The sequence below is a fragment of the Metarhizium album genome (assembly GCF_000804445.1).
Source record: "Metarhizium album ARSEF 1941 chromosome Unknown scaffold_13, whole genome shotgun sequence".
NCBI lineage: Eukaryota > Fungi > Ascomycota > Sordariomycetes > Hypocreales > Clavicipitaceae > Metarhizium > Metarhizium album.
Genome location: NW_024467587.1, coordinates 585073 through 610727, shown reverse-complemented (window position 1 = coordinate 610727; position 25655 = coordinate 585073). Strand labels below are relative to the sequence as shown.

Sequence of the window (25655 nt, the reverse complement as noted above, 5' to 3'; positions counted from 1 at the left end):
CGCTTCCCTTGCCTGGTAACCCCTTTTGTTCAGTCGATTCCTCATCTCCCGCACCCCATGTGTAGCACCACGAGAGGCCATTTTTGCATTCTCGAATTCCTTGTCCGTCCTGCCTCTCCCATCGGTCCCAAGGCTGCCCGGGCGTTTCCGTGGTTTCGTTCCGTCGCAAGTTCCAATGATTTCGCGGTTGCTTCGTGCCCTTTCTCACAACCCTGCCTTCACCTTTTTTTCATGCAAAAAAAAGACGTTGCTATTTGGGCTGCAGAAGCATAGCATGCAATAAGTGATGCCAGAAAAGAAATTATACATAAGAAAAAACTTGGGAAAAAATGGGGGTATGATCAGTGTGCCATTTTTTTTGGGTGCCTGCTAGACTTGCTGCGAAAAATTTTTTCTTCTTCATACGCAAAAAAAGCGCTCTACATATTAAGAAAAAGGAAAAGTAAATTTCAAATCGCTATATGCCATGACGTAGTATGTGTGAATAGTATGTGTTATGATGCGGTCATCAATGCTTGGGTACTGCAAAGTCCCAAGCAGCTGTGTGCTGTGCCAGGGTTGCGTGGCAAGAGGATCTCAAGCCGCTAGGTCTTCTTCATAGGGAGACCGTTGTGATAGGCATTCGATTAGATAGTGTGGACTTGAGATGAAAATTCCTATTGCTGGTGAATGCCGTATAATTGATGTTGCGCAGGGAAGGCCATATACTGGCGTCCCTGTTGAGCGTAGCCAGTGTGGTGTTGCTGTGGCGTCGGCGTGACCGGGCAGCGAGGGGGCAGGTGATAGGCATCCTTGGCCATGGTTTGGTTTCCGTGGCCGAAGCAAGCACCGTCGGGCGTGATGGGAGGCGTCGGATAACCTTCGAAACCAATGGCTGCGCCGTGTCCCTTCTGAGGAGTGCTGTAGATGTCGCCTTGTTTCGGAGTTACGTCGCTCGGCGGCGAAGATGGGTTGGCATTGCGTGCTGCCACGGCAGCCTGCTCGGCCATGAAATCGACCAGCTTTTGTGAGACCCTCGACATGTGGGGGGTGGAATATTTCCGAGCTAGAGTTGGCGAGGGTTGATTGAGGCGTTGAGAGAGTGCCAGCAGAGTGACATTCTCACTGTGATCCCAGTCCCCTCCGCTGGCATCTGGACGCCCAAGGATTGCTCGAGCCAGTGTTAATGAGGCACGGGACATGATCGAAGGCTTCGTCGAAACAAACTCTCTGTGATACAAGGCAATCTCGCTGATGTACGCAGCCATCTGCTCTACTTCCCGGTCGTCGTGTTCCTCGGCAACCGTCAGCTGTGAGAAAAAGTCGACAGTAGGATGTCCGATTGTCCACTCCAGAGTGTTCAAGACGTGCATCTCCATCTGCGTGAACATGCCGGCATCGTACAGGCCGCAGCACATGTTGTTAAGCTCGTGTATTTGAGGAACGCGATCCTTCTTGTCACCATACTTGGCAGCGATCAACAAGGCAGCACAGCCTACCAGTTGGTAGTGTTGCTTGTACACAACACGCCTTGAGCAGTAGCGATCCAGGAGGTTCACAGTTAGGAATAGCGTCTCCGGCAGCAACGCAAAGGCAGCGTGGGCTTCAACGAGGAAGTCGATAAGGTAGGGTCTCATGAACCATTGGACCTCGCGTTGCATATCGATGAGGCTGGCGTCGGGAAGCGTTTCGTTCTACAGATCGAAGTCAGTGATTGAAAACCCAGTAGGGTTTAAATGGCATAAGTGACAAACCTCCATTTGCCTGACGTGTTGCATGATATCCTCCAAGTACTCGTCTCCAGCCAGTCTTGACAGCTCGCCGGCAATCATGTCTTGTCTGTTGCGGGCGATCATCCTGGCGGCTGTGCGCGCATCGATGCGGTTTTGGAGAGGTTCGTCGGAATCGATGAAGAAGGTCTCGTCGGTGTGAAGGAAAGCCATGTTTAGTGTCACTGGGCAAGCCATTGCTGTTGAATAAGATGTCGATGCCAGGGTAGTGTCTTGCGTCTCGATTTTGACAACGTAGTGATATTATCGAGGCCTAGCTGAAGGCCTTTTCGAGTCAATGAGTGACTGCATAAAATTCTCCAGGAATCTTTGAGGTCGGGGACGATTCAATAAAGAATGGGCTTGGGCGCGTATCAAGGAGAGCCGCGCGCACAAGAAATTAAGGTATTAGAAGATTAAAAGGAGTGTGGTGAAGAAGCAATAGAAAAGAGTGACTGTGGCTGGGAACGAAACCGAGACCATGGACTTGATCAACGGTATTCCAGAGTCTTGGGAGAAAAGGATCGGACGAGGGCCGGCTTAAGAAGAGACTACTTGATAAAACTAGAGAATATCGACGCGGTCCGTTAGCAATGAAGACCCGCTGCAGAATTCGATCTGGTCGATCTCGGGTGGTGCAAGAAGCATGCGCGCTGGCATCCCTCAGGCAATGCGTGCTCTTCCGCCTGGCGTGGCCACTCCCTTGGCTGGAGGGCTTCGTGGGCTGGTACGAGGAATGCGATGAATTGGCAGCGAAAGGGACCCAAAGGGGCGCGGGTAGAAGCAGCAGAACAAGGGATGGCGTTGGTGGAGGAGAAATGGCTTACCGTCGAAAAGGCCAAGGGCACAAGACAAAGAGGCCGCAGAAGGGTTGAGACAGTCCTGTGATTGGGTGGGACCAACGAGCTAACGTCTCCCACACGAGCAATCTGAGGATTGAAGTCGACCGCGACTGTGGAGAGGTCGAGATATGCAAAAAGTCAGCCACGGCACGCAGCTGAATGAGGGCGAAACTCGACATTGATTAGAGACATCCTATTGAAAGCTAATGTCGTGGTGTGCTCCACGCAACATACCTGTCTATTGCACATACGAGACTGGTGTGTGCGTCGTAATGAACTTGGTTCAGTGACTCCAAGAGACGTGGTCAGATTGATGACCGGTGAAGAATCAATGATTACGACCAAATTAGTTTTGGATGCTGACCAAGTTTGGCAAACGAAGCTGGTGATGCCAAACACGAGAAACGAAGGGCACGCAGAACGAAGTGAAATACGAGCAAGGTAGAATACCTGCTCGCCAAGCTGCAGGAAGGCGGCTGGTAAGGTCTAACCCGCGTCTTTTTTTTTTTTTTTTTTTTCCGTTCTCAACACAAGATTGACGGTACTTGAGCCAGATCTGATGGAGCTCTCAGACCGAAGCAAAGATCAAACCCTCGCTCAAGATGACGACGTCAATGCACGAATCAAAGTCTCGGGAAGTAACGCTGGATGAACTGGCGGCGTGGACAGGTAGCCAAGGGAGCGAGCGAGCGGATTGGACAGGCTGGGTTCGAAATTCCTCGATTCGGTGCTGAGGAATTCTGGGGACGTAGGGCGAATGATACGCCAAGGTGCTGGCTGAAAAGGGCCTGGGAGAGATAATTGGGCAAGTGGAATAGCAAGAATACCAGTCAAGGTGTTTCCGTATTCCACTGTATATTATAATCCCTTGCCTCTACCCAGGTTGAAGGTCGAGTCGGAGAGGCGGTGGTGGTTCAGAAGTCGCCTGTTCCTATCCTGTTGAATACAGACGGCGGCCGAAGGGGGTTCGGGCCGCGGGGAGAGGATAGCGAGACGGCGGGAATTCTCCTCAGTCCAGTAGTCAGACTCGAATCTGACCTGGTCGCCCCAACGGGTCAGGACGAGGCCGAATGGATGAGGGAATGGGTGGATGGGAAACGAGGGAGAGGAAGGAGAGAATGAGGAGAGGGGGAGGTGGCATAGAAAAGGCAGGAGGGAGGGAGGTCTGGAGTAGTTTTAACAAGCCCGAGGAGCTGAGCTGGGAGCTGCAGAGGTAGCAAGCGCCATACCAGAGTCTCAACAGCGTAATACTACCGAGTGCTACTGGGCGCCTGTAGGGAGCGGGGAGTACCAGTACAGCCCAGTACAGTTCCACCGAGGAGTGCGGCCCGCAGTCGAGCAGCCTTGACTGACTGGGTACCAGCAGCAGCAGGAGCAGCAGGAGCAGCAGCAGCGGATACCCTGTGAGTACTGGGCAAGTACTTGGGATGCCAGGCACCTTGGCCTTACTCCACGAGCCCTTTGACTTGGAACTTTAGCAAATCTGCGAGCCAGCCCGTTACTGAGCCAAACGCATTGTAGGGTTGTGCAGCGGCATTCGCAGGTCGGACACACGAAAAGGCAGGGAAAAAAAAAGAGAGAGCATCAATTGAATCAGCGGCATGACGGCAGGACGGATATTAGCGGAGGCTCCAAGGCTGGAGTGTGTACTTTATGCACTGGAGCACTGGAGCATGTACCTCCAAGTAGGTTCTCGGTACCTTGAGCGTGGAGCCAAGGCGGCGGGTGGCCCGTCGGCGGCCACACTGGGGCAGCTGGGGGTCTGGCACCGGGCAGGTACTCCGTACACGAGTGCATATAGTACGGAGGACATATATACCGACTTTGCGCATGCTGCGTGCGAGCGAGGGCTCGGGTGGGAGTGGGAAATGCTTCTGCGCGACTTGCTCGTCTGATGGATGGGTCAACTGGTCTGGTGTGTGGCCACAAACACATGGGACTCCTCCAGCACCGCGACTCCAGGTCCAGCACACCGCACCAGTCACCAGAACACCAGAACACCACGGGCAAACCACGACGCCAGGCCATGGCCCACGGCCGACATGGATGGTGAGCACATCGCGGCAGCAAAACGCTCGACGGCCCCAGGCGACCCCGTCCGCCTGGGGAGGGGTGCCTTGGCTGACACCTCTTGTTGCTCGAGTGGATCGATCACGGACTGGGCCTGAACCGAAAGTCGACCGGGTTCAACGACGCCAGACACGACACGACACGACACGACTCGACACGACATGCGTGCTCCTCCCATACATACAACGTTTATAGTTACTACGACACGCTTCTAGGTACTCCGCACGATACAATACAAGACCATTACCCAGCACGGAGGAGGTATTGCCAGACGCCGTACGGAGTTCCCATCACTACCACTACCACTGCCACTACTCCGCTGGCACCACGCCGGGCTGGAGCAACCAGGGTTTGATGTGCCACAATCAACGCCCGCATCCGCGTTGCAGTCGCGCGTGTTATGTGGTACTGTGCACTATACTCATTGGCAGCCCGTGACATTGTCAGCACTGGCATCTCGTTTGTCTATTTGCAGACCCGGCAAGGTATATCACCATGATGCCCGTGCCGGTGTGTTTCCAATTGTGGCCATTTCTGACCAGGCCTGTAGGACATGGCCTCATTTTGCGACCGTGTGCAGACGTGCTTTGCATATCCAGACATGGTCGTGTCTAAGTACGGACCAATGGAGAGAGGAAGAGTTGCTTAGCACGACGCCCAAGTCTACGAGTGAGAGTTTTATTCCTCATCATCATCATCACCACAAACGCTCGATATCGATCCTGCCGCCACAGCCAACTCGCCGTTGGCAAGCCAGGCGATGGGTATTCCGCACACCTCGCCATTTGGCGGCACGATATGGATGGAGCATTCGCGAACATGATGCGCTCTTTCTCCATGTACATTAGGATTCAACTCACACGTTTGAGATGTTAGTGTGCTCACTTCCTGCCCATTACCTAGTTTCATGCAGGATTGGTTAGCCCCTCAAAGAAAAAAAAGGAAAAAAAAAACGCCTCGAGGCAAACACGCCAGCGCTCGCCAATGATTCGTGGCCGGTGCATCTGGCCATCCGAGCATGGGGACGGCCTATTTGTAGACACACACATGCATTCAACAAGGTAACGTACATAGGTAGGGCAACATCACAAACAGGAACCTGGTATCGCGATCGTAATCTGATCGTGACCCTCCCCGGAGAATGCACCATTTTAGCTCACCGTGCCTGCCTGGCCTGGCCTTGGCCCCTTGGGCTCCTGGCAAGCTGTCTCGAATCTAAACCAAAGCATCGATCGGGCGTTTCCTTCTGCCTTCCTCCTCGACGTCAACTGTCCGATATCCAATTTCCGATTTCCATGTGGACAGGGGTCTGTCTATGATGAACAATGGGCACTACGTACTAATGGCCAAAACTTTGATGCGCCAGGCGGGGATGATGAGCAGGTATGAATGATATGATCAGACCTAGCATAAAACACTAGTGTCTTCCGTAATTGCCTTGTTGAGCATGCAATTTCGCACAGCGTCATGGTTGACCCCCGCAGGACGGAAATTGATGATGGGCAAGGGACATTCAAAGACATAAGACAACATGAAAGGCAACGAACCAGAAACAAGGCGGAAATGGACCAAAAAAAAAAGAGAGAGAGAGAGAGAGAGAGAGAGAGAGAGAGAGAGAGAGAGAGACGGGCTGCAACTTGCCGTTATGGGCAAGCAAATGTCAGAGGTCACGATTAATAACTACCGTGTATTTCTCCTTTCGTTTGTATGTTTGTCATCGACTTGCAAGATTGTTTGTTGAATCCTTAATCCTGGAATATCCGCACGTAGTATTGGCGTCATTGTCGTGCTCCTTTTTGGGCCGACACTCGGACTAATGAAGCCCACCGTTATTGCTCCAACCCTTTTCTGCCGTGCTGTCAGTAAGTCCACGTACGGGGTACCAAGTACAAAACACCCCGTACATCGATCGTGATGAGTCCCGACGTAGTTGGGTCTCTTTGTTTATTTTGCTTCCTCACTCGGCCCATGTTCGCGGCCTCCTGCCTGACCGCGACAGATGACGCAGAAATAATTTGCCATCAAATGAGGCCAAAAAGTAAATAAATAAATAGAAAGTCAAGAGAGTACAGCCTTGACAAAAATAAAAATAAAAATACGGAATCTGCCCTGCTACGTACTTGGAACATCTCGATCTCGTGCTTGTTGACGACAGCATTTGTGATCGTTGCATCATTGGCGCATTTTTTTTTATTTTCATGTGCCCGACGAAGCTGTTCCCTTTCTGGATTGCTTCGTCCCCAAAGAGTACGTACATCATCATTTGTCCAAAGTACTTCCGCAGATGTCGGCGTTTTGGAGCCCACGGCCCAGCCTTGTACGTCGCCCGCTCCTGGGCGCGGAGCGGATACGCTGTCAGGTGTCCCATTGTTTATTGGGCTCGTGTTGAAAGTTTTAATTGTTCATGCCAGACCAGTCTCACCGTCTCCATGAGGTTCTGGTCCGCGGGCAAGTCGGATCGTAGGAGGATTCATTAGGCTGGATCTTTCAGTTGGCACGCGAAACGTCTAGTCCTGTCTCGTCCGAGTTGAGTCATCGTTTTCAATGCCCAGTCCCGACGGACGACTTCGACATCAGGGCTACGGCCATTTTCTGCTCGAGCAAACACCAGAGCATGCAGGCCTGCTACTCCCTATTCCCGACATCATTGGCAATAGCCAGCCGCTGTCCTCCCATTTTTCGGGCTACAACCTCGTAGCTCAACAAAGGGCGCTGTTTGGGGTGCGCCAGGGAATCGTCGTTTACTAGCCGTGGCTTGCCCTGTCCTTATTGTACGGTGTAGGACGGAGCACTAGCAGCAGATAAATGTAGGGCCTGGTTCACAATATGGTCCGGACTATGCCGTGCAACAGCGCCGTTGCTCTGTGTCCTGGCATCGTCCCAGCGCCGGCCGTCTGTGAACTGATAGCTTCGCGTTTTGTCTACGTCATTGTCCATCGGGCCAATGCCCACGTTGGAAATTGAATTGGCCTGTGTCCATGGCTCGAGCAGCTGTTCGATTGAGGCCGGGAAGCTGACGGGGACAAGTGAGTAGCAAATACGGAGTAGTTGCAGCAGCACCTGCAGACTGGTCGGCGGAATAGGGAGTTGGAAGCGTTACACGGAAGTCCGTCCCCGCCTTCGAATTTACAAAACCAGACAGACATCTGGAACATTGATTCTTTGGTCACGGGGAGAAACCCCCATGTCTCTCTCCCCTCTCTGAAGCCAGTGTTCCCGAAAGTGGAAAGAGCGAGTAGCAGGCGAAGTTGCCCTTGCCAGCATGCTACGTACTTGAGTACGTGCATAGTAAAACCTCGAGTGCCCGTGGTCAGGGCAGAAGCCCCACTCAGCCACCTCCGTTCCTCCCCTTGTTCGCGGTCATCGAATTCTCCCATCTTGCCTCGCTGTGGGAAGAGCAGCGCCTCAACCTCACAATCAACACGCCTCTGCTCTTGTCCGGCTTCGTCTCTTTCATGTCACGTACGTACCCGGGAAGGCTAACGCCTGTGGAGCCCATGGCTGGGACCTTGCAGTTGTCATGCGCTGCTGAAAGTGGTACGTAGCCGCATGACGAAATTGGCTTCGAGGGCTCATGGGCTCCATCGACAGGCATCCAATACGTACGGAGCACTGCCAGTCTACGCAATTTGCAGCACGTCTTTGGTCAAAAGTTATCGTCTACAATTTGGCTTTGCACTACTCCGTACTCCGTAGGGGCAAGAAGATCTCGAGCGCCACAAAGCCTTATCGTGGCCCCAAGCTGCCCATCACCAAACTAGACAGGTATGGAGTGGCAGTCATCGTCTCAAACCGAACCGGGACGTCCCTGCAAATCACCACAGGAAGGAAACTTCCATGAAGCGCCCGCCCGGGCGACAGTTTAGATCTTCTCGCAGCCCTGGGCTCGGCAACCAAATGGGAGGGCTCCCCAGATGCGACAATCAACATTACGCAGCCTTGGAATAGCATAACTCTTTGCGCTACTTCGACCCGTTGGGTACAATGGACTTGCCATGGTGCATGGCCCCATGAACGCTGGCAGCCTCCGTGACATGCTGCACCCAATCAGATGCCAGAAACGCGCTCTGGCACGAGTGGGCGAGATCCAATTTATCATGCGCGTCAAAGATGAGCTCCTCAACCCCAGCCAATCGGTCAGGGGAGGTCCCTAACAAAAATCACACCTACCAAGGTTGTTTGTTAGCAGTACCGACCATCTCGACCTATTATCGCCTTGGCGGCTTGGTTACTCCGTATAGTACGTACATACTCCGTACATGTACGTATGTACGGGCCACTACGGAGGCGTCTTTTGAGGTATTCCTGCCAATGAAACCTGCCGCAAACCCAGTCACCAGTCTGCATGTAATGATTACATGTAAATCTGACGGGATGGTAGCGATGCGTCCAGCACATATCACACTTTACCTGCAAATAGGGATGCCTCCAAGGCAGCCGTCCGGGAGAAGGACACATATGCAGGTTACTCTTCTGTATGGGGCAAACCTTTGTCACTGGTGTTTGCGGCCAAGCGTTACGTGGTAATAAACGAGGAGGCTGGAAGGAAGTCGCGTTCCTGCCCAGGCCAGGCAACGATCCCTGGCGTAAAAACCTCGAGTCGCTCAGCTTTGCGGACTGCCGAGTCCTGACAACCAACAACCAACAACGTGAGGGCTGGACGGACGTGCCCGATTGTTCCTGTGGCTACTCTGTACGGAGTAGTCGTTGGCTTATTTTACCAATGCTTGCCCTCTCTCTCGCCATCAATGCCCGGTCCACATGTGGAACCAACAGCCATGTGAGTCTTCCTCACGGAAAGCCGCACAGCTTGGAAATCCAGTTTCTCTTTGGCACTCCGGGCGGTTGAATTACGATGAGAGAAGAAACCAAACTCTAGGATATAATGACACGCCCAAACGATTGGCGACGTTTCACTTGTGGCATCAGCCACAGTTACCAGGACTCGCTTCAATTTACTCAAAACAGCCGCTTTTCATTGTGCCGGGAAGTCGCACGAGACGGTGAGGCCTTGCTGTGTTATAGGACAGCTGATGCAATAGTTGCGCGCTGGACCCGAGCTGCTAGCACCGCCGGGTCGCAACGTACAACCCCCAAGGATGAGGATACAAGTCACTGAGCTTCAGCTGACGCCGCCTTGAAGGCCTAGGGCGGTCGTCCAGCCAAATACAGAGAAGAACGCAATACAAGCTGTCAGTATCATGTCGCAGCCCGTGCGCGGAGAGATTGACGGACAGTCTGGTTTCTGCCTCTCACGTGACGTATTATACTTTTTGACTTGACGAATCCACTTTCTTGGGCAGGGGAGCCAGTTTGTCTGCCAAGCCGTTCATGCATGCGCAAACGGTTAGTATTTACCGGTGCATCTATTGCACTAATACGGAGCAGTAATACGAAGTTGACGGACAAGTACGGAGCACTCGGTACATACATGAGTATGTTAATGGTTGCCCATGGCAGGTGAAGGAAGAGGAGAGGACCTGGATCCGGAAAGAGGAATGAATATGATATATGTGTTGTCAGTGGGGTGCAGCGCCTGGCCTCTCTCTCTGCTCGATCCCTGGCACCAGGTTTGCGTTGCAGAGTTGCATGGTGGACTGACAAAATTAAAAAATGAAGAGAGACAAGGCACGGCCGAGCGAAAAACGACTCTCGAACAGCATCATGTCGGGTCGGGGCAGCACCGAGTCGACTGCAGGAAAAAACCACACAAGTCTCACACATGCTTCTATGCTTGCAGGCTTGAAGGCGGTCACAGGAGCGAGAGGAGGCAGAGGGCGGACAAGGCAACAAGACGTCGCCGCTATCCCTGAGTGCGCAATTGGTGAACCAAGGCTTTCTTCTCCTTGGACGGACTCGACGGGGCTGGGTCGTGTGCGGTCAGCGCCCCCCTTGACGGGCCTTTTTGGGTGTCTCGAAAGTTGGCTGGAGATTTGGCTGTGCCAAGAAAGTGGGTTTTCGCCGCATTGGGGTTTTCTTTTGCACTCTGCATGCACTTTATGAAGCAAGGTAAGGAAGGCGAGGCGAGGCGAGGCGAGGTTCAGGCATGGCACGGCACGCGTCGGGGATTCTGGACGCGTAAAGTGGGCGCCGCGAGCTCAGTCGGTCAGTCAGGAGTCAGGAGTCAGGACTTTGTGGAAATTGGCGCCGATGCTCTGGGGCCAGGCTGGAGTTTACAGTATTATAATAGTGCCTGGCATTGGCATTAATGTGCATGGAGCACCGGGCTTGGGGGGGGTTCTTTGCTTCCACCACGTATTTGGATGCACTGCATGACGGCCCCCTGTCGGACGGGCTTTATTATTACAAAGAGCAGAGAGCGAGAGTGGCATCGCGACTTGGGCGTGAGCTTAGCATGTAGTAGTAAGTAGGAGCCACTCGAAAGTGGAAGCGCAGGCCAACTTTGATCACGGCCAAATACGACGAGGATCCAAGACAGGCCGGGCTCGGCGAGGGACGGGGAGGAGCAGGACAGAAGGATCTCTGGATAATCACGCACGCAGCTGTGCTCCGGCAACCTGCTGTCTTGCTAAAGAGGAAAAAAAAAGAACAAATAAAAGACAGTGTCAGGCAGAGTCAACATAAGGAGCAGGGGGACCCGAGTGCTGAAGCAGGGCTTTTTTTTTTTTTTTTTTTCCCTTCCCTGCAAAGAGGACCGCATACGGCATCCGTCGTCAGAACACAGCCAGGCCCCTGTCCATATTCCTGTGCCAGGCAGGCAGGCAGACAGACAGGCTGGCTGGCGTGGGCCGTTGAAGTCCTGCTCTGGCGAATAGTGGCCCTAGCACTCTGTAGCATGGGGGAAGGGAAAAAAAAAAAGGAACCAAATTACGCTGAAACAAGGCCGGGAGCTATTCAGCACCGAGGCCGGATGCGGAATAGCCTTCTGGAATCCTTCCCATGTGGGAAAGAAGGCAGCGGGAGCGGGGCCTGGAAGGAGCAGCACCGCTTTTTCCCTTCCTTTCCCTTTTTTTTTCCTCGGCAAACCGCCGATGCACGGCAATGCCGTTGCGCAACCCAACGCGGTTGCTTCCACCACCATGCCGCAGATGACGTGCACCAGCACAGCGATGGACGGTCATGAGGTGAGGTACGAGGAGTGAAGAGCGTCAAGCACGTGGCGACAGCTCGGACGCGGCGTCACGCGCACGCGCACGCGCACAGCAAGTGCGGGAATCGAAACGACACGACTGCCAATGGAGCTGGGCAACAGTCGACGACGACGACGACGACGACGACGCTTCGCAAGAGCCGGCCGGTCCGGGCGTCAGCGTCGACAAGGGCCTCGGTGCTGGACGGATTTGATGGAGAGCTGGCCCGGCAACAGCACAGCAACGGCCCCGGCCCCGGCACCCGCACCCGCACCGGCACCAGGCGAGGCGAGGCCAAGAGGTGATGGATGACATGTATGATAGCACTCCGTAGACGGGGTGCCAACGCACATGCGGACGGAGCACTCCGTACGGAGTACAGACAAACTGTTTCCCAGTACTGGCACATGACAGTACATGCCACGCCCGGGCACGCAGCGCCGCCGCAAACTCGTCGTCTCCAGAGTCCAGAAACACCACGCCCTCGCGGCCGGATCCGTGTACGTCTGGCCCTCGCTCGCTGGGGCCTGGGTCCCCGTCGGCCGTGCGTGCTTGACAGCCGCCGCGCCTCTCTCCACTATCGCACACGAGGCCTGTCGGGATACGCAGCCGAGTAGTGGCGAGCAGGGCCTGCGGGCCCTCGCGACGCCGAGCAGTAGTGCCAGTCGGTGCTGGTGGCAGTGCCGGCCGGCATTGGCAGTAGCAGGCGATGCCAACCGCTCGAGAGGCAGCGGTTTTTCTGCCCACCGGTATGTCTGCCGCCCATGTACGGAGTATCCGAGTGGTCTGTCTGTCTGTCTGTCTGTCTGTCTGCCAAAAGCGGCCACCGGGAGTCGGGACAAGGACATGTCAGTCAAAAAGATGTCAGTCAAAAGGCCGCAGCCGCAGCCGCAGCCCGTCGCGGACCGACCACCGACCACATCCAGCTTGATGCTTGATGCTTGATGCTTGCCACTTGCCGACTGGCAGGCGTGTGCTCCAGAGCGGACGAGCGGAAAAGAAAAACCCAGCAGCAAGGGAGCACGAAAGCACCACGCCCGGCGGCAGGGTGGCTGCTGGCCGTGCCGATCTCTGACACCGGAGGGAGGGGGGGATCAACCACGGAAGTGCTCCGTACAGCGTTGAGTACCTAGTCATGTACAATGTCGCATGTTGACTACATACTCTCTGAATTTATACCGGACAATAGTAAATGACATCAAGCTTCGTGGCCCCGAGCCCCCCAACCACCCGTTGTGTTGTGTTGGTAGCGCCTCGGATGTACGTATGCATGTACACACTCTCTTTGCCCGGTCGCCAGCAAGGCTCATGCGGGCAGCCAGCCCTGTTCGACAGTTGCCCCTTGGGTTTGGGCACACAACTTCGCCGGGGCCTGTGTGACGGATTTCTCTTTTTTTTTTTTTTTAGAGCAGCGAGCACTGGCAACGCGTACGTGCGTACGTACTCCATACCTTCACACAAAGACTACTTACTACTCGGACGTGCGAGTTCTCATGTTCCGCCAAACATTGGTCCGTCTGCAGGCGGCATGGCATGGAGATTGCCGTCCAACCACCAGCTTTTGCCAGCCTCACCGGGGCCCGTCTCAAATGCTGAGGGCCAGCGCGGCTGATGCCTCGGGTTCCTTCCCATCGGCATGGGGTGGGAAGCTGTGAGACACCGGCCATTGAGTGCTTGTGGGAGGAGATGTGTCAGGCGGCTTAGTAGACGGTCTGGTTCTCATGTCTCGGGGTCCTTTTTGTGAACACTATTTTTTTTTTCCTCGTGAAAGCGCAGAGGAGCAATTACACGTCTCGGTCGGACCCTGCGCAGGACGGAGAAGAAAGATTCAAAAAAAAAAAAGGGTGTTGGATATATATTTCATGTAGACATACCTAGGTACGGAGGGAGTACGGAGTACGGAGTATGTAGGGAGCGAGCCACCCCCCGCCTTCCCGGGGGCCGGCTTATGGCCCGGTCCTGGGCTTGGACTTGGACTTCCAGGACCTTTTTTTACCCTTTGTTCCCTTCTTCCTTTTCGTCTCTCGGGCTCGGCAATCGTGGCCTGGAAAAGGTGATGGAGGTATCGAGCCGGCCCCCTACTGCATCATCAGTGACGTCAAGCCATCTGTCTTGGAGCTGCACAGTCAGCGACCGGCCAACCTGCCATCTCTCGCTCCCTTGATGTAACCCGCCTGGCGTGAGCGTGGGCTGCGCATCACACACGTGCAGACGCATCGGGTCGACGGGGGTGAGCACTGTCTCGCCCGCTGCTGGATTTACACAGCATCGGATATCGGACGTGACGGGCTACCAGGTTCCAACGAGGCTGCCGCTTTGCCAGCTCCATCTATCACGTATGCCGCTGGCAGTACGGAGTATTACGCGGTGAGCGGTCCAACGCATAAGTAGTGACATGCGGTCATGCTCTCCGTACGTACGTGATGGATCCGACGACGTCGATGGTTGGGTTTGCCTCTTGGAAACGACCCGTCCCCCGGGCAATGACCATGACTGTTCGCTCGGCGCCCCGTACGGCGTACTAATTTTCTTGAAGGTGCATGCATGAAGCGGAGCGTCAAAAGATGCGAGTGCAAGTGCGAGAGAGAACAAAAAAGATGCCTGGTGCTGGTCCGTCGTCTCCACAGACACGCGAATTCGTCACGCTTCACGCAAAACGCCACGACGTGCAGCCAGCCGAAAGGACAGGTGATGGAGCAGGCAGGGCCTTTTCCTCCTTCACTCTACTCCGTAGGTGACCGAGTTTGCAAGAAGCCTCGACGACGACGAGCAAGACGACGAGGCGGTGCGCTGCAACCGCGCCCACGCCCACCCACTTTAGGCGCCATCCCTGTCCCTGCACCAGTCCACTGTTTTCCAGTTTTCCAGTTTTCTGTTTCCTCTTGTGTCTGGTTCCAGAGCCACGGGGAGAGGCGTGAGTGTCAGAGAAGGGGGGCGGGCCGGCTGTGCTTGGATCTGGCATCTCGTGCATTCGGCGTCCCCCCCGGTTCTTCTTGGTATCGAATTGGCTTCTGCCCAGATATGGTTCACCAAGTACGGAGTGGCATGTATTGCATGCGCTATTCCTTCGCTGCCGAGCCATGCATGGGTTCCAGGCTGACACTGGACAGCACTGGTCCCAACCTTGGCAGCATCAAACTCTCCTTGCGCGCATGCACCATGACACAGATTGTCAGGACCTGTGTCGATTTGATAGACAGGAACAAGGACCGGCCCTCGCCAGCCCCGGCACGCACCTCACATGCGCCTCCAACCAAGCCTTTAACGCCTCCGAGTCCGTGAGCAGAGTTCGTCGTGGTCAATCCACCACCACCACCACCATGAATGAGCTCCGCGTCGTCTCCGCACCATTGGAGGGGCTCGCTCGGCGCAGGAGCCTTCCGGGTCAGGGAGGCAAGGGAAGAGAAAGGGAAAAAAAAAAAAGGAAAATTCAAACCCGGCAATGACATGAGGGGACCCCCTCTCGTCTGTGCCAGCCCGACGCGGCCCGAGTTTCGTGGTTTCGCGCGGAGGGGAAAATCCTGAAATCCCCCTCAGGACATGCCCATGCCATGGATGCAAATGGAATCATGTTGAGTGGCCGGTGACGAGCGGGACTTTGTGTGTCACAGTCATGGTATGGCGTACGCATGTACTGCACCAGTTGCAGACACATACCTAGGTACCTAGGTACTCTGTACTGAGGTAAGTACAGTCAGTACTTGGTACTTTGCCGCTGCCGAGGGCGGTCAATGCCAATGCCAATGCCAATGCCAATGCCAATGCCCGTCAAGGCTCAGCTCCTCCGTGAAAAATATTCTCATGGTTGGGGACCACATTGCAACTCTCGACGGGAAAATTGCTCCGACGAAAAAAGAGGGGGGACAGGATGTCGAAATTGCATCACGGGCAAAATCAAAGCAAACGGGATTCTTCGTCGACAAGACATGGTTTTCCATGTTTGTCTCTGGCATCGCAAACTCGAATCCCCATGCTCTTGGGCGACACGACATGGCCGATTGCGATGGCAGACTGCAAATCTCGATCTGTGGCCCAAGTCTCAATTTCGACGTTTCAATGCTCGACTTGACCGAAAAGCACGAATCGCCACAATGGAGCAACACGGGAGTTCTAAACGGTTTGCACAGACGTCGGAGCTGCCAGCTTGCCAAGGTAGATCCCTCCATGTGTTTGTCCACGTCTCCACTGCATCAGACTGACGAGGAACTAGAGGTCGGAGGCAATGCGCAAATCACGACACCAAAGAAAGTCCATCTCGGCAGTGTCGAGACGTCGAGACAGGGCCTGGCTCGCTTTCACGGGTCCTCGCAAGCCTCTACTAGCTCGACCGGCACAGGGAGGCACAGGAAACTAGTCATCTAGCCCGGCTCCTCGTGGGCGAGGCTAGCCGGGCCAGGGCGCGAGCTTGAGCTTGTGACAGACGGTCAAAGCTGGCTTGCCTGCTTGCTTGCCTGCTTGCCTGCCTGCCTCTGTGACAGACCAAGAGCTGGAACGAGTGAGCTTCAAACCCAGCTCCTGGGCACCATGGCTGTTCCTAATCACCACCGGTTGCCATCCTCACTGCGACCTCTCAAATTACGCAAGCGTACAGCTTCGCCTCCGAGCCGACCGTCGTCTTCCACCACAACTAGCCTGCCTTGCCTAAGCAGGGAAGCAGCGTCATATGCTACCCTCCATCCTGGCCAAACGCGCAACACGCTAGCCCAGGTCTCTGCACCAGCCTGCCGGGGATGGAAACGCTTGTCGTGGCAAACAGCAGCTATCGGCCTGTTTTTGCCACTCCTGCTGGTGCTAGTCACGATGGATGGGATATCGACCTAGTTGTCAGTACTAGCAGCACATGTATGTCTAATCCGCCCAGCTTCGAAGCAGCGTTCTGTCCATCACACAAGGGTGCAAAACGTGCGCGGAAAATCCCCGACACGTCAACACCACAGCTCGAAACACGTTTGTGGCGACAATGAAACAGCGAGGCGTGGCCAAGTCTCCAAAGTTGAAGCAATTCAGGCCCCGTGTGTGGTGTTTCATGATCGAGTCCGCGGAAGGGAAAATATCGCAGTTCAGCGTTTGTGGACTAATCTCGGCACCTGAGTCTGGCCGGGGCCGGCCGACTTCAACAAGACCAAGACCCGTTTACTTGATCGGTTGGGAGGGGCAATCTCGGTCCACGTCACTGCTTCTTGTTTCTATCTAGTGCTTGGAGCCAGGATCCATATTACCCAAACTGGATGAGAAAAGACGGCTTCCGGCTTGCCCGACTTGAGTAGTAAGAGAACAAGGTGTCGGGAAACCTTGACCGCTCATCCTTAGCATTTATTGCTACGTGGACAAAATGGTCGATGGCAACGTACACGAGTAAGCCGCGTCCACGGGACCAAGAAGCATCAATGCTGCATGTCATCCAACAACAGAAAACCGACCACCACCCTGGGACAAGCAGAGTCAACGCGGGTCGGCAAAGTAGCTCCGGCTGAATCAAAAACCCCGAAAAAAAAAATCCGGACTAACCATCGGCTAAAAGGTTCGCGTTGTATAAACCACATTAGGCGCCAGGCGCGGCCCCTTTCCCCCTTCTCCGTCGTGTCCAGCAGCCCGGCTTCCCCGCACGCCGGATAAGACTCAACCAAACGTGTTTGTGCAGGGGAGTGACAGCGCGGCTATGTGGGATCGTCGTGCCGCTCGGCACGTAGGTTATTACGCAGTTGTATGATTGGATCCCGGGGCGTGGGATCGAGCGTGAACAGCCCTGTGTGTCGCGTTTCACGACGAAGGTGAGGCCGTGTGTCACGGTAGCTCGTGGGCATCCGTGTGTTTGGGCCGTTCACGTGCTGCTATCTCATACACCGGCCGAATCGCATGTGTATGCCACACATGGCCAAAGTTTTACTTGCGACTTGGCGATTCTGCGCACAATGGAAACTGGGCCCTTGTCGACGGCAAGGATGGCCAGCCATGGTGGTTTAGTTCGGCGCGAGCCTGTTCGTGTGCCGGTGCAACCCCATGGTCACCTCGGCGCGTGTTTGTGGGCCAGCTTTTGCATCTTGGCGGACATGGCATATGCACAAGCACATCCAACATGATGGGAAACGGGGAATTGCCCGTCCGGTCCGTGTATGTCGAGAAAGACCTGTCTTGCGCGTGGTGAGTAGGGTAGACTGTTTTCTTTGCTCGACTGTGCATTGGAAACACACCACTGCGTCTCACGGTCAAATTTCGCATGTCATGGCCGGTCTTGTGTTCAGGACCTCATGGATGGCCGGCATGTCGACCTCTCTCTCGCGGAGGATAATGCAGGATTTGCAGAATGATAGAGCAGCCCGAGCATGAGCGAAGCCTGGTCATGCTGGTGGTACCCAGCAGTTGTGGTATTTCTCAACGACATACTACTGCAAATCAGGGTCCTTTGACACCGTCTTGAGATGACATGGATGATTGCATCCTCAACAACCACCATACAACGGGATGGTCCTAGTCAGTGGCAGAGAAGATCTCCAGGCATGCATTTCTGTCACGTTGCCGAGTAACAATGGCCCTTGGCCCCGGGCAGTCGGTGCCTTGATATACGTTCCATCTATTCCAGAGTACAGCACCGGTATCATATCGCGTAGACAAACGGCCCAGCGAACAATCAGACAGTGGTCCCATTGACATCGAGATCAACCTAGCCATAATTCCCAGCTGGAAGCTACTTATTCGCCAACCTGGCCCCTTTAATTCGGTTAGATATCCTCGGTCACTTCATTCGAAATAACTGTCCATAGTCTAGGGACTCTGCTTCATGCGCCGCCTGGATCGTTGAGGTCTTGATACTCACCGCCGCGCAAGAGATGGACCAGCCGCAGGATCTTCAGACCGAAGATGCCATTACGTCCTGTTGTGGCCCGCAGCTCCGAGGGCAGGACACGGCAGACTAGATGTGATGCGGAAGCCCATGCTCTGGATGTTGCAACAGCCTCATCAGCCAGGTACGCTCAAACGTCTGCGTAAATACCGGTACTGTATTGCAACAGTCTCTCTCTGCAGCAAGTTGGGCTGAGATGCCTTTTCCAAGGTCGAGACTACGATTGCCTACCCGGCAGTCGCTCCGGGACACGTATAGGAGAAGGGCTCCCAGAATGGTCCACGACTACACTTCACAGGCGGCTGCAAAGACATTTTCCGATATACCAGACTTGGAAATGTGTCCAGTTCGATGAGGAACATAGCCTCACAGATAGTGGTCCCGGCCGACTCCAAATAGTGCCAAACAACTCTGCAGCATTGAAAATCCATGGCCAAACAGAATCTCATGCCAGTTTTATTCGGGGCCAAGTCTGCATAGAGGCCCCCTGAAGTTTGGGCAGTGACCAAGAACCTCAAAGCAGCGCTCCCATGACGCCTTGTTGACATGGCTGCATTAGTGGCCATCACGCCGTAACTAATAGCAGGCGATCGCCGCCTCGATGGTGGAAAACTGCTTCAGGACCGTGGACTGCTGCTCCCATCACGGTTTGCATGATATGCAAAGGGCTCCGCCTCCGTGCTGTAGCATGTTTGGAAAAATCTGCGGTGGTTACCCCCAACTTTGTCGTCCTCTAGAGTCTCTGTCTGAGCATCGTTCGCTGTTGACTCGTCCGTAGAACCGGAAAAAGACCAATCCGATAATCTTCTTGAGAGATTGTGAAATCGCCGACTGTCTGTGTAACTAGATGTGAAGGAGCTGCTGCAAAGGAGTGGCAAAGGTCCCTTTCGATGTCCAACTCCAAGCCCTTTGTATCATACATACTTTTGTTGGGTGGTGTAACACCATCTGCTTCTATGCCATACCGCTGGGATAGCGTCGGTACTTTGTATTGTGACATTGAAAAAAAAAAATACAACGGAGGCCCGATACGGCGCGAGATGATCTTCTTCATCTTCCAGAGGCCCCGTCAATTTTGTTTAAAGGTATGTAAGTATATATAGGAACATATGAGATGGCCAAGATGGCGTCATCCCATGTAAGTGCTGACGAGTCTCATAGCTTCAAGGACGACCAACACATAAGTCCATATTGTTTGGATGCTGTACTTGCGACTCGTCACCTCAACTCTTTAGTACGTGACTTTTCAGTCATTACCAACTCTTTGTCCAGGCTTGATGCAGTGCTGTGGGATTTGTTGATTTTTGAGACTCCGAGTTCAAGTCAACCTGTCAGTTGTTGTATTTTCGCAGCCCGTCTCCGACATCAGTCCAGACATCAATACTAGAGGAAACGTCGCAAGATGTGCAATTGCCGTGGCGGCGTTCAGTATTGCATAGTTTTCCCTGGCCAAGTTTGCCCAGTTCGCACGATTCGCCAAGGACTAGTCCAAAATTATCGTCGCAATTGTTCTCCGTTTGGTGTTGTCTCATTGCGTATTTTACAGTCAAGACAGCAGGAACAGTCGTCTAGCATACATGGCGGCTGGCCCATGTTGCTCTGAATCAATCGCAATATCTTGATTTTGTTGACAAGGTAAAAGAAGAAGACCATCCACGGCAGACCGACACCAAGGCAATCGATCTGGGTGTCAAGGTTCTCAGAATTTCATGGCAAAATGTTTGCCTATCGCCGACGATATACATCAGTACAGATTTCTCACAGTATAATGCGCAGCGGACAAATAATCCTGTGGAATTAGATAGGTACTCACCCCAGCAGTTGTTGGGATTTTGCACGGTTCGGACGTGGACGCCTAGGCCCTCCGTAACGACATGTGGCCGCGTTGCTTGCTTGCTGACGCCTGCCGGAGCTTAGATATACACACCAAGTAGTTACGGTGTACGGATTAGTCCTTTGTTTCATTTCCGCACTAGTGGAACGATCTGTTGGCCTTAAAACTCGGCGGATATCGATAGGAGCAGTCCTAGTGTGGGCCAGGGCTGTCCACTTCCGACGTAGTTCTGTGGTTGTGCATTCGTGCGTGTTACAATCAATGTGGATATCGCTTTAGAGGTGGGCTTTGGTTGCTCTTCCGGTGGCATCGTGGGTCTTTCTACGGAGTACTCCCACTGCATCTGGAAGAAGCAGCGAGTTGTCTGGTTAGGTTAGCAGTTTCACGACGGCGGTCCATTAGCTGTGAGGACGAGTCTTCAACCGACGTCGGCTTACTGAGTGGTGGATGGATATTGTCGTTGCTCTTTTTGATTATGCTTCCACGTACTCCGTGACAAACGAGCTGACTGCTATATCAGTCTCGCGGACCCCAGTGGAGGGGCGCATGTTGGCTGGCATGTACTCTGCAATACAGTACCTATGATATTCTGGCGTGCAACATGATGGGATTGGCAAGAGATGACAGAAAACGGGGTGTCACGAGGCGAAAAACGCAGGCGAGATAATGATATTTTCAAATGGTGGTGCATGCTCACGGGGCAAGAGCCAGCAGTCTGCTCCTTCTGCGAGTGAAATGTTTCTCTACATCAGCTTGCCGACTCGCTGAGTCAACGACACGCACAATTTGCACTTCTCGGAAGCGGTACAAAAACAAAAATCTGGGATGGCATCCACACCGAAGACTGCTTTCGAGAGCAGTGCAGTGCAGTTGGTAACGACTTGCTTCCGCAACTTGGAACCGGTGTCTTTGTTGACGAAACTCCAAGCTCCCGTGAGCAACCACCCAAGCCAATCACGATCAGAGTCTGGCCCAGCTCGGAAACCAGGGGCTGCACGGGGATTGTTTGGGTTGCTCTACCCTCGTCGAATGTTGAATGACCCGCCCACAAGACCGACCCCGCAGGCCCTCTGCCGCCACAAGTCCATGACCGCAAAAGAGTTTGGCCAAGCATTGACGTCGGGGACTTTGCTAGCAGCAGCAGCATGGCAAGTCGCCACATGTTTGGATAGCATTTGTCTCTATCGACGGGATACTCGATACATTCGAGCTGACGATTGCCTCGGCGCGATGAAAAAAACCGTTCGAAAATGTCACTGCTTTCAGGTGGCAACAGGGCTGGCCTGCATCAACCATCAATGCCACACCAATACTGTCTGGTACTGTGCCAAGGAACGAGCTACTAGTAGTTGCTGCTGGTTTCCCAAATTCTCACCATGACGCAAGGTTCCCGGTTAGCCGTCACACTACTTGCAGCCGAAGGGACCGGGGTCCAAGCGAAAGGAAGCCTGCACGTATGTTTTGGACGTATGTATGTACGGAACTGGATTTGGGCAGAGCAAAGGGGCCTGGTTATCTTTCCGGAGCGATGCGATTGTGTTGCTTTGTTGCGTGTTCAAGTGGCCCGTAAGAAACGGCCGATAAGTCGTCGAATCGGGCCATGTTTTGCCTAAACGAAGTTGGAGGAGAGGTCCTTAATGCCATCCTTGACAGAATGGCTCTGGCGCTCGACAATCACCAGGCCTTGAGCTGGGTCGTACCAGCCTTTGCAAAGAAGGACATTTCAAGGGTACACGATACGTATCTGGTGGTTTGAATCACTCGTCAGAGCAGAAAGTGGTTGGAAAATGCGGACGGCTCTGATACCAATGTCTGTCCAAATTGCAACTGCAGTGAAGCAGAAGCCGCACCCAGGTAACTACGCCGTACCTAGTCGGTAACAAACGACACAGGAGAATGAAAGAGATGTGTCAACTTCACGGTTACATCAGACTTGGCAATAAATGAAACGGGGCGACCGTCGGGTTCCGACTCCTGTGAGGTTATGTTATTGTACGTACTCCGTACCCAATGGGACACGCCAACTGGAAATGTCGAGGCAAATTCCCCCGCAACAGGCCTGATTCAGCCAGATCGACCCTTTACTTGGAGTTGAGGAGAGTTGTTTGTCCCTGGAATGCGCCTGATGACTGACTACGTACTCCGTACAGAGGGATGCAACTTACGAAACCATTATTTGCACGGGTGACGCAACATGGCACATGAATGAAATCATTGACGGTCCAAGCGAACGTGGCTTTGGCACATCCGGTCACGGGCAAGCAACATCGAAAATGAAAAGGTAGGCCATGAGAGCTGCATGTGAAGCCAGAAATCGGACAAGAGCGGAGTACGGAGTACCTGCATGCGCATTGTGCGCCGCGTGGGTCGTGGGTACTTAAGTATCTTGGTACGTAGGTACTTACTGGCACTGCTCCATGTCCAGAATTAGCCTCCCCCATTCATTGACTGACTAACTCCTGCTTTTCTCCGTAGCAAGTTGCTTCCAGGTATCCCACAAGTCGCTGCCACCATACGTAGGCGAGTGGCGCGTACGTGGTCGGGTACCTACGGGGTACGAAGTCCCTTGGTCGGTACGGAGTCGCTCTGCTCCCTTCTTCAGTCCCAGGTCTCCGGGTTTCCCAGCGCTTTTTGTTTCCCTCCTCTCTCATTCTCTCTCCCTCCAGCAATTATCGAGCTTGTTTGAGGAATTAATTGCATGATATCGCGTCTTGGTCTCTGGGTTCCCCGTTGCCTTCGCTGCTCGCATCGATAAACCGCCCGCCCCGACCGGCGACTGCGCGCGCATCCGTCGTTGCCTCGATTGCCTTTGCGATTGCGCTCCGCTCACTTGAACTCGAGTCATCTCGCTCGCTACCATGGGTTCCAAGATGGCCTGGTCCAAGAGCACCCGCATCAAGGTCATGATCGCTATTGACACGGCCTTTTTCTTGCTCGAACTGATCTGCGGTTTCCTCGCCCATTCGCTGGCTTTGACTGCTGACGCTTTCCACATGGTGCGTGGTCGAACCACGCGCGATGCTGTCGCTGTCCTGGTATGAATGATTTGACTGACAGTCGCCACAGCTCAACGACATCATCTCCCTCATCATTGGATTGTGGGCCGTTGTCGCAGCACAGAAGGCAACAACTGATGAATTCACCTTTGGAGTACGTAGGAGCCTCGCACTCCTCACCTGCATTCAAAAGTCATGATTATATGGCTAATCACGCTGCCTTCCAGTGGGTCCGCGCCGAAATCCTAGGTGCCTTCTTCAACGCCGTCTTCCTCATCGCTCTTTGCGTCTCCATCATCCTCGAAGCTCTGACTCGATTCGTGGAACCTCCCGAGATTGACCAACCCAAACTCATTCTCATTGTTGGATGTGCCGGCCTGGTCTCCAACCTGCTCGGTTTTGTCGTGCTTGGTGGCCACGGTCACTCCCACGGCGACGAAGAGGATGGCCATGACCACAGTCACGCCGTGGATGAGGGTAGGCCCTCGGACAGCCTTCGCCGCAACGTCGCCGACGAGGACGGCGTAGTTGGTGACGTGCTCCCCGAAGTAATTGCACGCCGGGCGACTCAAAGTTCCGAGACTGCCCGTCGCATCCGCTTCGGAGACGACACTGCCGCTCGGGACGACTCAAACGGCCAAAATCGCACGACCCCCCAAGCGAGGGGACGCGCCAGACGACGTTCTAGTAAGTCGGGACACTCTCGATTTCAAAGCATCGAGGACATGAGTATCCACCCTGCCAGCTTCCGCCAGGATATCATCGCCGCCAGTCTTGCCGCCTCCTCCGGAGCTGGTATTGTTGCTGGCAGCGACACGAGTGAAGATTACCGCGTCGGCGACTCGGAAACCGACGCCAACGAAGAATCCCCCCTGCTCGTCGGCGGCGGACAGGGGAACAACGGAACAATCAGCCACTCCCACTCACACTCAGCATCCCAAAAGCGACCCCGCCGAGACTCAAGTGTTCATGATGGCCACAACCACACGTTGCCGAGAAAGGCAGGCGCCAAGGCCAGTGGCCACAACCACGCCGATATGGGCATGAATGCCATGATGCTACATGTTCTCGGTGATGCGCTTGGTAATGTTGGCGTCATCATCACCGCCCTCATCATCTGGCTGACCGACTGGCCCGGCAAACTGTATTCCGATCCCGCCGTGTCACTCGTCATTACCGCCATCATTCTCAAGACTTCGATCCCCCTGACTCGCGCCACCGCAAGAGTTCTACTGCAGGCCACCCCCGAAAACATAAGCATCCAGGATATTCGCCAGGACATTGAGGGACTTCCTGGCGTTGTCAGCTGCCACCACATCCACGTGTGGCAACTGTCAGACACAAAGGTCGTTGCCAGCATGCACCTGCAAGTTGCCTTTCCCATCAACGAGCACAGCGGCGAGAAATACATGCAGCTCGCCAAGAGAGCCAGGAAGTGCCTCCACGGCTACGGCATCCACAGTGCCACTATTCAGCCCGAATTTTGTCTGGATCAACAACACCGACACGCAGGAGATGCCGCGGCTCTGCGAATGGACGGCTGTTTAGACGGAACCGGCGAGAATACCTGCCTGTTGAATTGCATCGATGACTGCAGAGGGCAAGCTTGCTGTCCTGGCGGTGACGTTTCGTCCAAGGCATCCTCAACTCGCCGCGGTAGCGACGCATCGCCCCATGGTGACGGGCATCAACATTGACAACGCAACAGCTATTACGCACGTTTCATAGCATTGACTCAGAGGAAGTTGTTGTTTACATGTCGAAAAGGGCTATACTACTAAAGATAGAGACGAGGTCATGATGATGGGCTTCCAAGCCGAAAATATTTTTGAGTACTTCTGGCTTCACGGCCTTTGAACTCGGACAAAATCAATACCATCTTATTGGTAATCACCTTCATTTGCGCACCAACACTCTTTCTTTGCATTTCATCAGTTAGGGCGGCGTTTTTTTCAACTATATGGGTTTCTTAACAGCTATTGAACCGGCAACATTTGCTGTTTTGTGAGGTGTATTATGCCCTCGTGATGGGTATCATGTATCATTGCTAGGGCGACGATGACAGCGGTAGACAATACTAGTGCAAGAGCGAGCGATGTATTCCACGACCATGTTTTGGTTCCATTGTGACTGACAGTAGTGTGAGTCTGTAAGTTAGTTGGGCATGCGCACCAAGAATACCCCTCGAGGAACTTGTTACATGTGCGTACCGCTGTGTTGTCCAAGACTTTTT

The 25655-nt window shown here is 54.0% G+C and overlaps 4 protein-coding genes across 4 annotated transcripts; 3 read left to right on the top strand and 1 right to left on the bottom strand.

Moving 5' to 3' along the window:
- Positions 1–656: 656 nt before the first annotated feature.
- On the bottom strand, positions 657–1922 carry MAM_05418 (cyclin domain containing protein; the record flags this gene model as incomplete). Its single annotated transcript, XM_040824216.1, has 2 exons — positions 657–1673; positions 1734–1922. 2 exons carry the CDS (start codon positions 1920–1922, stop codon positions 657–659), a joined length of 1206 nt encoding a protein of 401 aa, XP_040677928.1.
- A 9778-nt stretch (positions 1923–11700) lies between these two features.
- Positions 11701–12056, top strand: MAM_05417 (uncharacterized protein; the record flags this gene model as incomplete). The annotated part of the gene is made up of 2 exons (XM_040824215.1): positions 11701–11750; positions 11825–12056. 2 exons carry the CDS (start codon positions 11701–11703, stop codon positions 12054–12056), a joined length of 282 nt encoding a protein of 93 aa, XP_040677927.1.
- Positions 12057–15741: 3685 nt separating this feature from the next.
- MAM_05416 (uncharacterized protein) lies at positions 15742–16113 on the top strand (the record flags this gene model as incomplete). The annotated part of the gene is made up of 1 exon (XM_040824214.1): positions 15742–16113. The coding sequence occupies one exon, from the start codon at positions 15742–15744 to the stop codon at positions 16111–16113; it is 372 nt and encodes a 123-aa protein (XP_040677926.1).
- A 7171-nt stretch (positions 16114–23284) lies between these two features.
- On the top strand, positions 23285–25119 carry MAM_05415 (zinc homeostasis factor 1; the record flags this gene model as incomplete). The annotated part of the gene is made up of 3 exons (XM_040824213.1): positions 23285–23422; positions 23493–23576; positions 23650–25119. 3 exons carry the CDS (start codon positions 23285–23287, stop codon positions 25117–25119), a joined length of 1692 nt encoding a protein of 563 aa, XP_040677925.1.
- Positions 25120–25655: the final 536 nt, after the last annotated feature.